We start from the raw sequence: 15,241 nt of genomic DNA on the forward strand, positions 1-15,241 counted from the left end.
CCAGCCCCATTCCAGGTGGCAGATCCCAAGCTCAGGCCAAGAAGAACCATCCGACAATGCCCCACAGTCGGATTCTGATTCAGATATATATCTTAGGATCTGGGCGAAGAGGTGTGGCGCGTATTGAAAGTTGAGAAGCGCAAGGAGACAGACGACGACGACGACGACGGCAAAGTTTTTTCATTTGAATCCTATTATTTCAGCGTAGTTGTAATCTTATTATCCACGAGATGACAGCAAAATGACATTTAGAAAATTTCACGCTGTGTGAAATGTACAAAAAAAAAACACGGGAATGCAGGAAAGTCAGCCCAGCCAGCAGGCAGTGCGTGTGGGTGGTGATGGAATCGAGCCGGAGTCGTAGTCGGATCCAAAGTCGTGGCCGGGATCCGGAGTTTCTGATTGGGACTGCGTACTGTGGCGAAACGAGACTGCCCCACTCCCTTGGAAAAACCTTCATCTACGTCTTTGAGTCGGGCGTGTTTTTCACAAGTTTTCCACTGACTGCTGCTGCTGCTACTGCTGCCTGTCGCCGCCTTCCTTTTAATTTCAATTCTGACATTTGTTTGTCTGCTGTCAAAATAAAGTAGCTTTGGCGCAAAAGAAATAAACCATAAGATTGCGATTGAAAATTTTCCAACCCACACGCAGCCACCCAATCATCCAGCCACCCAACATCCCACCCCCTGACCACTGAGTGGCTGAAACTTTTCGCTCTGACGCAATAATAATAATAAACTAAAGCTTGTTTGACTTCTCCGCAAATGCTTTGAAATCCTTGTGTGGTAATCTTAATTCAATTTGCTTGTGGTGGGGACAGTCGACTTGGGTGATAAACTCCGGCGTTACACATGCAAAGAGTTTTGGTTGGGTCTAAGGAAAAACCAGGGAATTTAATCTGAAAACTTTATAATAATAATGATTTTGATAGAGAGTGTTTGATGAAAGCATTCTACAAATGCTTACAGGTGGCATTCTTTTAGACATTTAAGGATTTACTTTCTGGAAATGTGAGCAAAGGGAATAGTGTGAAGTACCATTGGCCATGTAGTTGTTTTATCTAATAATATATAACCTAATTGAAGAAATGTTTTAACAGATTAAAGCAAAAAGATATAACAAATCCATACAGAATTTAAATTCAACGCAAGTGCCCTTTGAAACAGAATTAATTTTTCAGAACTCCTGTATTTTTTGTAAGCATTTTCCGGAATCATTTACCAAGCTAAAACGTAATATTTGTGCTAGCTTACTTCTAATGAACAAGGGCTGACATAGGGATGGCCCTCCCTATAGAGCACAAAGCAAAACCATGAAGAGCATAATCAGTCTGCAAACTCCCCCTCCCCAAAGCCGCCCCTTCAGCTAGAAATTAAGTACAATTTTCATTTTAAATTAAGCTGCCATGGCATCCCCGCCGAGCAGATCCTGCTCAGCTTTCGACGTCATTAATCACCACAGAAGCAACAACATGCTGGCCAAAGAGCATTTGTCAGAGACTTTTGGGTTACTTTCTTCGGTGGTGTGGGTTAGACCATTTTCTAATCGCCCCCATGCAAAAAAGAAAAGAAATCGAGTTGGAAAAAGTTGCGCCCCAGAATCAGTCCGTGTACACATGTCAGCTGGAGAGGGGGTTCCGTAAAATCGCCCCCAACTATGAAAACTCCAGCCTGACGAAGGCCCACCTGTCTGAGTTTTATTTCTGTGAGAAAAATGGTCGCTAAATTTGCGTGAAAAGGCAAATAATTTGGAATTCCCAGGAGTTCTAAATAAGTAAATTTAAATTGCATTTGTATGCGTTCAAAATTTGTTCTCCCTTTCTATTTTTGTTGGTAAGTGCTGGAGGTTGGAGGATTTTGTATGTTTTGGCCACAGCAAGTTTTTGTTTGCACCGTTGCCGTTATAAATTTGCGTGTCAAAAGCGACGAGGTGAAGGTTTTCCGCCTTTTTTTCTGATGTTTCGCATATGCGGAAGGAAGCTTTCCCCAACTTTTCACCCCAACACAACCCCCCACCCCCCTGACTGCTTTTCCGCATGTCTATGTGCTTGGCCAAATGTTAATGTCCTTATCAGCGCTTCAGCATTTTTACATGTGTCCGCATTTGAAATATGCGGCAATGGCAAATGTTTTTCTGGCACTTTGCATGCACTACCCCTTTCCATGAACGAAATGCAGGGCTGGGGATTTTCTTTTTGCCGCTCCTGTTGCCGCTTCCGCTGCAGTTGATGTCAAGTGTCAAGTGTCGGACAGTTGAAGTTATTTATTATAACGACAATTACACGAAACCAAAAGCTGGCCAACAGCTCACGTCAGTGGATTCGGCGCTCTGCGGGTTCCCTACATGGCCATAATTACATTTCCCACGACTCTGGGGGCGAATGGAAATTAGAAAATGCCGAAAAGCGGAAACGGAAGTGAGCGAACTTCGCGTTGGTGTGCAATGTGTGCTTTGTTATTGCCTTTGCCACGCCCCCCTCCATCAGCACACACACATGGCAAGTCCTTTTATCGAAGTCCTGGATCCATCGTCTCAATCGAAATCACCCTATCCCCCGGAATCGGGGAAATTTGCTAATGTAATGATGCTTAAAAGTGTTTCAAAGTATTCCTCTGCCTTGTTTATTTTTATTTAAATGCCAGCATGTGTGGACTGTGTGTGTGTGTGTATGTGGGGGCGTTTGATTGAATTGAAAATGCTTTGCCAAAAAATTTCCATTTGCCTTCGATGGCTGTCTGTTCTCGTCTACAGCCCCGCCCTTCCCTTTTCAATCGTTTTGTATTCAAGGGTTGAGGCACGTTGCGAATAATTTGCTAAATGGCTTAAAGCAAGTGACTGGCCGGATTGAAATGCTCGAAAGCCGCAGCAACATTAATAGCCGGTCTGGACTTTGAGTTTGATTTTGGCCAAATCTCTGTCTAGAGCTACCGGGGAACTTTGCATCGCACTAATGTTGTTTATCTACCTTTATTGCTGTAGCAATAAAATTCAATTTACATTAACTACCGGAATGAGTAAGACGTTTTTAAAAGGGAATCCCAATTTAAATTGCTTGAGTTGTTACGAAAAAAAACAAAATAAAACTAATCTGAATTGTAATTAAAAATGTTTTCTATATCTTATCAATTGTTGAGGGTAAAGTTCGAGCTTACTTTAATATTTGGAATGTCATCTTTTTAATTCTTTATCTAATTAGGTTCAAAAAGTCGCAATAAGATTAGCAAGCACAAATATTGGTAAAACAGAGATAATAAAGAGCAAAGGTAATAGAGGAGTATAATGGCATTGCATTTATAACGATTTTTAGAGCTTAAAAGATTTTTAATTAAAGAATACCTTGTAACTTTATATAATTGTATGTTGTTTCAGGTAAATAAGACTGGTATTCAAAGCCTCTGGCATATTATTTACACATTTTGTAATAATGTCTTCCATCTGCTCTCACAAATTCCTAAAGGGCAAGCCATAATCCGGAATTCTGTGGTTCCGCAATTAGTTAGTCAGAATCATCCCTATAAAATGCCATCTGCAGCCAGTTGCATTACTGCAGCTTTAGCGCCACTTCAACTATTCATTTTGAGCCACTCGAGCATGTCGATACACCCACTTGTGGCCAAGAACCTCAGCTCCCAAGGACCCTTTCCTTTGGCTAAGTTCAATGCCATAAGTCGCTGTTTCTGTCTCCCTGGCGAGAAGGTCCCTCTTTTACTGTGTTTTTGTGGCTCTAATTCCATGTGATCTGTGGGCATATTTAACGAGCGCCTGCTGTGCCACTTCAGCCACTATAATATGCCAAATTAAAACTTTAACTAGCGCGCCGAGAGTCCTACAGCGTCAGCATAAAGAGCAAGTGCAGTGCAGCCAGCGACAGACTGTCATCATTATCATTAAGAGACACACACACCCGACTCGTTTTCGCACCTTATCCAGTGCTTATGGCACTGGGAGAAATAAGTTCTACCAAGAAAATCAATGTAAGTCAGTGTTGAAGTAAAGAATTGTATATAAAAAAATATTTAAAAACATATTTTTTATTTTTCTAATTCTTTTTATGTATTTAATATTGTAATTGGCAAAGAATAAAAGCCTTTTTTATTTTGTAAGGGCATTTTTGAAAATGTTTTTTAAGCTGCACAGGGAGAAATAATCAAGTACATTGTTCTTGAATTGAGAACATTCGTTCTTAAGAACCGCGTAAGCACATATGTATTTGCTTGAAAGTTCTCAACACCAGAAAAAAATGGTGAGAACAGAAAAGTTAAATTGAGTTTATGTTGAGACTCAGTTGTTGAGATGAACAATGTAAGTATAGCCAATTTAGTATGGTTCGGGCACATTGAGAACATTTTCAACTTAAAATACGTTGTTCTTTTTTTAAGAACATTTTCAACTCAGATGAGAACGTCAAAATTATTATAAGTTGTCTACTTTAAAAATTAGAGTTAAATAATAAAAAAATATTTTTGTCTTACTATCAATTTAAAAACTATCCAATTTAAAATCTAAGCTAATCAGTTATACTTTTGTTCTGTTTGTAATTAGATTTAATATCTTATTTTTCTCAGTGCCTTGGGGCTTTGGTGGTATTATTGTCGCTGTAGTTGGCACTGAAGTGGCCGTCATGAAACAGTCGCCCAAAAGTGACAGAGTCGGTGGAAAAGTGGGGGGGAAAAGCTCGACGAGGAAGTGCAGCTTCCGTTGCAGTTTGTTTTTCCTGCTCCTCGCAGACGGCTTAGTGGCATAAGCATCAGCATGTGGGCGAGTGGGTGTGGAAATGGTGGCAGTGCATCCGATGTGAGTGCCGTGCCGCATTAAAAACAAAACGAAGGCGTTAATCTTTCCAACAAACCCAGTCCGTCTACATAACTTTGCTTGCACTTTGGCCTAACATAATTTATGCACTGCAACTAGACTGAAACTATGCGAAGGGTAGGGGGCGGGGGGCGTGGCAGCATACGCCCAGCAGCATACGTAATTACACACTTCGGGATAATGCCAGAGCTTTGGGGGCAGCCACTTTGCATCATTGTGAATGTGAAGCACAGGAAATGAAGCAGGAAAGGCAAAAAACAATCAAGAATGCTGAATAAATAAAGCCAGGAAATTGTATACAAGAGCCAACAAGAGGCATTATAACGCAGTGTCTCCATGGAAAACCATTCAGGTGTCGAGAGGTAAAATCCCTTAAAATGATTGCTAAGACGGAACTGAAATGTAACTAATACTTATTGAGATGGCTGTGTTACGGAATGTACAATAGAAATTACAAAGTATCAAAGTATCTTAATCTTTTATTGATAACTTAATCTCTTTGCCACTCAGAGATATAAGATACTATTTATTGAATGTTTCGAAGAGCGAAGAAATATTATTTTGTTTTTTGTTTAAAAGGAACATGGTCATGTTAAAACCAGAATAAAACATAGTTATTTTAAAAACATTTTAGTACTTTATCGGTTAGGATCGGTTGATCGTTGACTGACAGCTTTTATAAGTAGAGATAAAACAACTCCAATTCCTAATCAGCACTTATTTTTAGCTATACTACCTATCGAAACAGTAAAATTTGGCAAAGCCTTAAAATTGATGGCTTTCGATGGGGCAGAACAATCAAAATGTTCTACAATTGACATCCAAACCCTTGAGCTTTGTTCGAAGCACTAACCAAACCTCAGATTTCGCTCTCCGATTTTTCCGAATTTCACTCAATATTGCGACGCATGCGTGTCGTAGTACGAGAATTGAACGCCACGAGGAAAAGTGGCGCTAGTGTGCTGGGAAAACCTCAATTTATTGTTTCTCTGAACTCTCAGTTTTAGAATTATTTACTCTCTTTGGGGCTCTTTCTTAACCAGCTGATGGCCCGAAGTTATTGCTAACATCGCGTTTCCATCGCCTAAAAGCGTGCTTCGGTTTTTCCTTTCAGGTTTTCCCTTCACTGTTTTTCCCTGCGTTGTCGTGAAAATGCCTTGGGTTGAGTTGAGTTTTGGGTTCGAGGGCTGGGGTTCGTGGGGTTTTGGGGGTTTTTTTCGGGGCTGGGTGACCGGGAGCAGCGACTCTTTGTTGCCTTTGCTGCCACTCTGCTCCTGCTTCTGCTTTCAATTCAATTTTTCGCCAGCTGTTGTGCTTAATTTGAACTTTAAGCATTTTCCTTCTTGTTGTTGTTTGGGCATTTCCGGCTTTAATGCGGCGGGCGTTTTCTGCGGCTGGGCGACAGCTCAATGTGAATGGAAAATGTCGAGTTGAGAGTGAAGAACCGATTTCGCAGCCCTGAGAAGTCCTTTGTGGGTCAACCAGTCAGCCTTTTAACCGCTAATGAAGACTTATTTCGCAGCACGGCAAAGGCAATGCACTTATTTATGGTTAGGCTGGAGTATTTCGTATTTCGTACTTCCCATCCGAAATATGGACCGGTTGACAGTATAAATAATGTGTTCCTTTGCCAGAATTTATGGCACTTGTATGTCTTCTGGTCTTCGGCATCCACTTGGCTGCTATAAATTAGAGCCACCGACCAGTCCGACCTTAAATGCCAAGTGCGTGTGTGAGGCTCCAGGACCTCCACCCCCACTCTCCCCTTCCCCCACTGCCACACACACACACACCAAAACACACACACATTGCCGACACGCAACAAAACACACAGATACCATGGGTACACTGGTATTGGAAAACAGCGGCTTTTGAGGTTTAAAAGCGTTTTGAGGTGACACATAATGATTAGCCAGCCATTAATTGCCTAGCACTCGAGGCACTCGATTAAACTAATTAGACGGCTTATTAACCTTAGACATACACACAGAGTTACAGAACTTCCTTGGGGCATTTGTATTTATTCCACGGCAATCCTTAAAACTATCGTAAATTCATTGTTAAATTGTTAAAATCCTTAGGAAATTGTGCAGCAAAGGCAGGGAGGTCCATGATGATGGGGCGGTCCATGATGATGCGGTGGTCCATGGTGACCTCCATGATGCGGAGGTCCACCGTGATGCGGTGGTCCACCATGTCCATGACCGCCGTGTCCGTGTCCTCCAGGTCCTCCGTGTGGTGGTGGCATTTTTAAAATATTTTTGTTTTCTTCGAACAACGTGCGAATGGATCCAACTCTTATAGGCAACTAAATCCCCATTGACAGTGCAAATCTAATCAAGACTCTCTCCCCTTATAAAGATAAGACTTATCTAATCTGTGGTATATAGCATGCTAATCGATAGACGTGTTTGTTACCACAAGATGTGGTATAATATGTGGCCCATGGCGATGAGTAATACCTTGTAAATGCCTGGAGCAGAGTTAGTCATGGCAAATAAAATGTGGGAAACCCCTCTTAGGTCCCCTTTACAGATAAGCATTTCTATGAACAATATTATATTAAAGAACATTTCTTAAAAGGTGCGTCTTGTATAATAAAAGTTTCCCTACCTACGATAAGATAGAGCTTTTCAATGTATAAAGCCTATGCGAAAGTCAAGGTTTTATAAAACGAGCTAACGATGATAAAGAATTTCAGTGCACATTTTATTATGCTAAAACAGCGTTATTTATCAAATACAACGCCAGTTCTTCTAATGTCAACTTTAGAGATAACATACATTACTTTCCAAATTAATCTGTTCCAAGGCACGCCCAGTTTTATAAATGGTTTGTTTGGAAAATCGATAAGATAGAGCTCCCAAAATAATCGAATTTTAGGCGGAATTTAGGGCTTAATGGAAAGCACCTAATCGTTAACCCCTATTTTACAGAATGGCAGATAAAGATATTTTAAATTTTCTAGATATATTAGCTTTATTACTTATCTACTTGGGCTATTCAATACAATAGGTCTTTATTTACTGCCCTCAGAAATCAATCCTTCCACCATTCTGCATTTGAGAATTTGCCATACGAGTGGAACAACTTGATTTTAATTCCTGATTAAGCCACTCGTGGCCATGTAACTATTTACTTTCCTCATGACATGACCCAGAAAAGCATTGCGAAAATTCGCCAGCCAAGTGCAGGCACTTTGGCAGGAAAACGGAAGGAGCAAGACCAATGGCTTGGCTTTTTGAATTCAATTAATTTTATCTGCATCAGTTTTCCTTTATAATCGCATCAGAGGACGGCTCACATGCGAAACGGAAAGGGCGAAAGGACGATTTCCCGAAAAGGACCGCAGCTCGTAAAATATATAAAGTCATTGCGAAAGCCAATTTGTATATCAGCGTTGGCGGCTGAGGCCCGGCGATTATCAAACTGCGAAACTTACTTAAAATGCCCTCAAGAGGGGGGGGGGGGGGGGGCTTTTCGTTGGGCGATGGGTATTTGTATTTGAGTTGGCCCTGCTTTCATGGTAACAATTACATTTCACAGATTTTCATTTGGGGTCGCGTGTGCCGTTGCATGTTGTTGGTGCGGTCGCATTCGCGTCCCTTATTTCGGGCTTAAAGGGGCTTACATTATCGTGGAAAAAGGGAAAACCCCGGCAGGCGAATTTCCACTCGGCTTTTGGCTGATGGGCGACGTCTAAATATGAGAATGTTGTGTGAAAATGTTTAAAATCCACGCGAGCCTCTCTTCGGGCGCAAATGCTTAGCACGCCATAAGTGTCAGGCAGCCAGGATTGCGGTTTTCCCAGTGTATTTTCCCGGTATATGTGTGGGTTTTCCTCCCTTTTGGCCAAGGAGTGGCCACTTTTGCATACCCCCCGCACCACTCTGAAAATGGCGTGGCGGGCGCTAAGAAAGGAAGTAAATAGTGGAAAAGGCATAAATAATAGCAAATAATACGGCGACAATGCGCACAAATTTGCCGCTAAAGTGTAGTCATTGTCGGGTCCTTCGTGGCGAAAAATAAAAAAAAAAACAAGGGAGAACGCTATAGTCGAGTACCTCGACTATCAGATACCCGTTACTCAGCTTAAGCGACCAAAGGGAAATGGAGATATGCAAGCAGCAAAGCGAGATTTAAATGCGCCACCTACCGGCGGAAGACAGATTTAAGCGTTGTGTGCGTTAGGGTAGGCGTGACAAATTCATTGTTCAATAGAATAAGTTAGCCGCGCACTTTGCTCTCTCTGAGCGCCGGCAGTGCTTTTCTCTTTGCCGCTAAGTTCGGCCGGCAACTATTTACATACACACACATACACGCGTAAAAACATTTCGCACTGTCTGGCTCTGACGTCATAGCTTTTTTTCTTGGGAGGTTTGTGGGCGTTAGAGTGGGCGTAGAAAAATTTTTTTTGGGTCAATCGATAGGTATGGACAAGACTAATACATTTCAGTTAAAATTTTCTATCTAACATCAAAACTGTAGGAGCCACAGTTTTGGGCGGTTTGTGGGCGTTAGAGTGGGCGTGGCACTCTACTGAAACAAACTTGCGCTGCGTAAGAAGCTCAGGAATCTGCTCGCCAAATCTCAATAGCCTAGCTCTCATAGTTTCCGAGATCTCAGCGTTCATCCGGACAGACGGACAGACGGACAGACGGACAGACGGACAGACGGACAGACGGACAGACGGACAGACGGACATGGCTAGATCGACTCGGCTAGTGATCCTGATGAAGAATATATATACTTTATGGGGTCGGAAACGCTTCCTTCTGCCTGTTACATACTTTCCGACGAATCTAGTATACCCTTTTACTCTACGAGTAACGGGTATAATAAGAAAAAGTCCTGTGCGTGAGCTTAGCCACAGGACCTGCCTTTGCTTTTTGCATGATTTCGCTGTTTAAATTTATTACACATTAGATTTATGATCGCGTTGAGTTGAACACCCACCCACTCCCCCCATCGTCCAGCACTTATCACTGCCCTTTGTGGCGGCTTTAATTTCATTGTTACAACTTCTATTTGAACTGGGTGTGAAGCATAATTTATAGGTGGCCGTGTGGGTTTTTAAGTGATTTCTTTCGCTCGGTTGCCACTGGGCATGCACAATTATCGGGTGGCCTGTGCCACTTCTGTCACTCGCCTTGCGGTCGGATTTCCACAGCGGTTTTCTCCCCCTTCAGTTTTTCCCATTTAATCACAGGTTTTGGATAGCCTTGCGTGGCTTTTAAGCGCTTATTAGAAGTGTGACAGAATTCGAAGTTGAAGAGGAAACGGAGACGCCCCCTCACTTGCCACTTCCACCTGCCACTCACGAAAGGCCCACTGTAATAATATGGGGCAACCATTAGTTGTGCCTCGGTACACAAACAGTTGGGTAAATAATGCTGGCAATAAGTGAAATCTTTGATCAAAATAATACATTTTTGATGACTTTTTTGAAGACAGAATGTTTTGTTTGAATATTAAATCAACATACCTCTGATTTTATGTATTCTGATTAGACAGACTTCACATTCTGTTCAACTCACACGTGTTTTAACCTTTGTTAAATTTATAGTAAAATTATCACCACTGTTTTATTAAAACTTTACCACAAATTTTGCACACTACTCAATTTAAAAACGAGCGGCATCAATACTCTTAGCCAAAATGACGTCGATTGTGGAGATGCCAAAGGCGAATTTGGATGAGGCCTTGCCGCCATGGATGAAGATAGACTGGTCGGACGAGGTGCTTCACGACATTTACCGGGACTGGGGAACCTACTACTCCCGTCGCCGGCGAGAGAACTTCGCCCTGCACTATCTGAACAAGGCACTCGCCTTGGAGCCCACGGATCACATGACGCTGTACAAACGGTGCCAGAGCAAGAGGAAGGCCGCCCAGATGTTGGGTGCCCTGGCCGACAGTCGGGATGCTGCCAGTGAGTTACTAAGGGATAGCAGAGTTTAAACACAGCTCTTTCAAGATAACCCATACCGTTATCATATTTCATAAGCAATAATTTTGGGGGTCCAAAAGTATGCGCTGGCAAAGATTGTTGCATACTTTTATACGCCTTTATGGTTGATTTTAAAATTCTTTTAATTTCTGGCCATCTTTTATAAAACAAGAGCATAGATGGGAATTACATTAGGTACAGCCCTTATTTTACTTGTTAATGTAGTTCATGTTTAATATCATCATTACTTTTATAACATTTTATACATCATAGATTCTTTTTGTGATGTAATTTCATCGGGATTTGTGATTTTGAAAATGTTGCTGCATACTTTTATACAGCTTTAAATTTTATTTAAAAATCCCATTTATTTTTGTGACACCCTTTATAAAGCAGGAATATATATAGGGACTACCATTGGTACAACCACTTAATGTAAATCTTATTTAATTTATTGTTATCACCCGGTTTATTATGTCGCGATGTCTTATCATCAAGATTCACTAGTATCTATCCGGTCCCTAATTCATTAAGGCAGTACATCTGTTTATCAGTATACCTTATCTAATTCTTAATAAAAAAAAACTACGTAAATAACACCATCACCAAGCTTAAGGCCTATTACCAATAGCTTAAAAAATGGGTTAGTTGCAATTTAAAATTTCGGCAAAATCAGATAATTAAATAAGAACTAACCCACTTCCTTTGCACTTATTAAACCTCATTGTTTTATATAGAGCTGGCCCTTAAAGTGGATGGCGAGGAGAAGGCCATAATCAACCTTGACATTTGTGACGTGCTTTACGAATTAAACCAGTTTGAAAACAGCAAGGCCGAGATGCACAATAACATGCGGATCTTTATTGGCAATAAGAGGAACAGCTTTTTGCAGCGTCAGCTGGTGGTAAGTTTTTATTTAAAAAATGGTCATAATCATTGGAAAAAAATGTGCTTAGACCCAGTGATACCGATTAACCAAAGGAATTTAAGACATTTCGACGCCATTACTTATATTATTATATTGTTATTATTATCATGTGTGTGCAAACAATTTTAAGAGAACCATTCTACTAGGTGGATGGGGTGATTAAAGACGTGACTGGAGAGGCCATGTCGGCCTTCTTTACGAAAAATCTAAAGACGGTCAGCATTGTTCACGACCTTATCAAGGAGAGGGAAAGGGTCGACGATCGGCCTCTGTGGAAGATACTAAAGGAGCAGGGCAAGTGCGACGTGCAGAGCATTCCGGAGGTCCCGGAGGAGCTGCTGTCGCCGATGGAGATTGCCCGCCGGAAACGGGCCTTCAACATCTTCCACCAGTCTTACATCAATGACTCCTGGATCGATGTGCTCTTCATGAAGATGCTCTGCAAGAATCCCAACCTTCTGCTACCCCAGTGCAAGGAATCCTCGTTCTTCCTTCAGAATCTCTCTAGCAAACAGTACGAAATCGTTCGTAAGTTCATGGTAAGATGAGATTAGGGGGGAGTTTTCAGCTGTCGATTTTGATCCTGGCTTTTCCCATCTGCAGAAAATGCTGCAATCCCGTTGTCCACTTTACCTGGTCAACTACCTGAAGTACCGCAATAAGGCCATGTCGGATCGATACCGTGAGGCCTACCTGTTCCGCGTACAATATCAGACACATCGTAACATGAACCAGGCCCTGAAGCAGATTCGGGTGCTTCGTAAGGGCAAGAAGGTGCAGGTGAGTCCTAGTGGTATACTTGGAAAATTATTGTAAATAATGTCGTACGGCAAGACTGGTATAAGAGCAATTGTTTGTAGACAAAAAGAGACCTTCGGCTTTAGCGAACTTACCCATTTTAGATTTGCAAATCTCTTCAGCATCTCAGCTCACGATCAATATTACAATATATCCTATATCATCTTATAGGTTATAGAAATGCCTTAATTAGCAGAATAGTTATATCTGAGATAACAAGGGAATTTCGAACAGGTCTAATAAATTCCAATTGACAATCAGTCCAACCCAACCCGGTATCTGTTTTAAACATTTTACTTTTATTCCAAGGTATAAATCATTTAATATTATTCAACCGATTCACAGCAACTGGCCAAATTCGTGGAGGAGCTTATGGGATCATACGTGGTGCTGAAAACAGCCCGTGTGATGTGCTGGAAATTCGAGTTTCTCAACGAGGTCTACAATACAATGGCTTTGGCTCTATCCGAACAACTTCGAGTGCCAAAAGGTTTTATACCCCAAGGTAGTAATGGAATATTAAGGTTACTTCGATTGCCGGTGGAGAGAATAAAGGACTTCGTTTCACTGACATTTGGAGATCGACAACCGGAGCCTGAGGGTAACGATCCAGCGACCACACGGGCCAAGTAAGTTTAAAATAATTCAATAATCGTAAGAATATCTTAAATGCCCATAAATAAACTTTACAGAAAGCTGACTGCCCGGCTGGAACATCGAATGGTTTTTGCCAAGTATTCAATTGAAAAATGTTATTTGTTGCATCAGATTTCTCAGTCGTATTTGGACCAAGGACGTCATTCCGAGTGTGCTTTCAACGCTCGCAAGGCTATCAAAGGTAAACAAACTTATTAGATATGTATAAAAGCACAGAATAATAGACTACTTAAATCGAATATCATATTATTTCATAAAATTAACCCTTTAGAAAGCAAGAACTGCAATAGCAATCTGTGGAAGTTCCTTAGCGTGGTCCAAATAGTCAAGGCCAACGCCATTCTTCACAAGCTGGAACAGACTAAGGAAGCCCTGGACGATGCCCTGCCCATCGCCCATATCCTCGGAGCTCCGGAGTTGGTTCTCTTCATAGAGAACTGCATGATGTGTAACACGGAGGAGTCGATCAACAAGCGGGCCACCCTAATGCAGTCTCGGCGGGTGAGCAAATCAGAATCGGTGGCCACCCACTCCTTAGTTAGCGCTCAGGAAAATGAGGAAGGTTCCCAAGGATATAAGTCGGCATAGTTGCCGATCTAATGTTTAACATTAATTTTACTTTCGTTACTAATGTTTGGATTAAGTACACTTGGCAAATATATGTTTTACAAACGTTAAAATATGCATACCCTTATCAACCTTCTTTAAAAAAAATAAACAACAGTTTTTGCAAGATAAATTTAAAATATAATTTGTAGAAGCAGGGAAAACGCCTTTTTTAACATTCTTATTATATATGCCTAATAAATTAAATGATTTTTTGTAGCTTTAGTTAATTGCTTAAGCCCATTTGCTTATAAAACCTAAGTGATTTCACTTACCATTGTGCACTTAACATTTCTATTTAAACTAAAGTTTAGCCCACGTAAAGTTGGTAATGCATTTTCTTATCTTCATGGCCAGCAATAAAATGGCGACGTGTGATTAAAACTTTTATTTTGTCCCACATTTTAAGCAAAGGTTCGCGCAGACACACATCCGCACATACATACACCTGGAGAAAGGTGTCGTAAAAATTCTATCAACTCGATTAAATTATAACAAGTGGATTTTCATGTTTTTGTGCCGCATTTATGTGTTTTTATTGTGCTAATTTTATGCCAGTCCTGGCTTGGTGAACACCTCAAGGAGCAGCTCCTTGGGCAATTTCGGCAGAGAGCTGAGACACACACACACACACGCAAATGGCACGTGTGTGTGCAGATAGGCACCTGGTGGCACCTGCAATAATACTTGGCACACATTTAGTGGCAGCATTTAGTGGCACACTGCGGTCGCAGGATCCAACGGCGAAGTTCATTCTTGGGACATTTCCACTCTGGCTTTCCCGCTGCCGCCACACTTGGCAAAGTTTTCGGCCTTCCTTCGCCCTCTCCATTTTCCACCTGCCGCCTTTTCACCACCCACCTGCCCAACAGCCCACCTGGTTCGGTGGCCTCGGCTCGGCTCTTTTGTCTTATCAAAGTTTTTGGCGCGCATGTGTTTATGCCACAAATGGCACTTTTGCGGCAGCGCATTTTATTTTTTACTGCCACTTTTCGCCATTTTGCTTTATCATTTTTATATGTATTGTGTATATATTATATGACCCCGAGTTTATACAGAAACAAAGCTGATAGGCTTGGTCCTGACCTCAGTTTAACTAGCCATTGGTATTTTGGGCCAACGATGCGTATGCTTTATTTCTCAGAAGGACTTTCTCGTAGTTTTTATAAGTGGTGGTATTAAGTTAAATATTATAATTTAAACTTTTTAAATACCATTTTACAGCAACTAATCTTTATACTATCTAATAAAAAAAGAAATAATCCCGCTTTAAACATTCCCCGCTAATAAATCTGAGTGAACCTCATTAACCTTTTAGTTATGTCGGAGGAAAGTAACGACTCTATTAGTCGCCTGCTTTATACAGAATAGAGGAATTCAAATTGCCGCCTAGTTCGTTTTTATTATCCTGTAGGAGGTCTGGGACCTCTGGCGAAAGGTATGCCAGCCAACTAATGACCCCGTATTTATATGACAGGGGAAAGTTTATA

General features: G+C 41.3%; 1 protein-coding gene across 1 annotated transcript; it reads left to right on the plus strand.

Annotated features, from left to right (window-relative positions):
* The first annotated feature begins 10,327 nt into the window (after positions 1 to 10,327).
* LOC119550532 lies at positions 10,328 to 13,825 on the plus strand. Its single transcript, XM_037859252.1, has 7 exons — positions 10,328 to 10,744; positions 11,500 to 11,666; positions 11,837 to 12,229; positions 12,294 to 12,470; positions 12,834 to 13,117; positions 13,181 to 13,326; positions 13,417 to 13,825. Exons 1-7 carry the CDS (start codon positions 10,471 to 10,473, stop codon positions 13,731 to 13,733), a joined length of 1,758 nt encoding a protein of 585 aa, XP_037715180.1. The 5' UTR covers positions 10,328 to 10,470; the 3' UTR covers positions 13,734 to 13,825.
* The last annotated feature ends 1,416 nt before the right edge of the window (positions 13,826 to 15,241 follow it).

This window comes from Drosophila subpulchrella, chromosome 2R (genome assembly GCF_014743375.2).
Source record: "Drosophila subpulchrella strain 33 F10 #4 breed RU33 chromosome 2R, RU_Dsub_v1.1 Primary Assembly, whole genome shotgun sequence".
In the NCBI taxonomy this organism is placed as follows: Eukaryota; Metazoa; Arthropoda; class Insecta; order Diptera; family Drosophilidae; genus Drosophila; species Drosophila subpulchrella.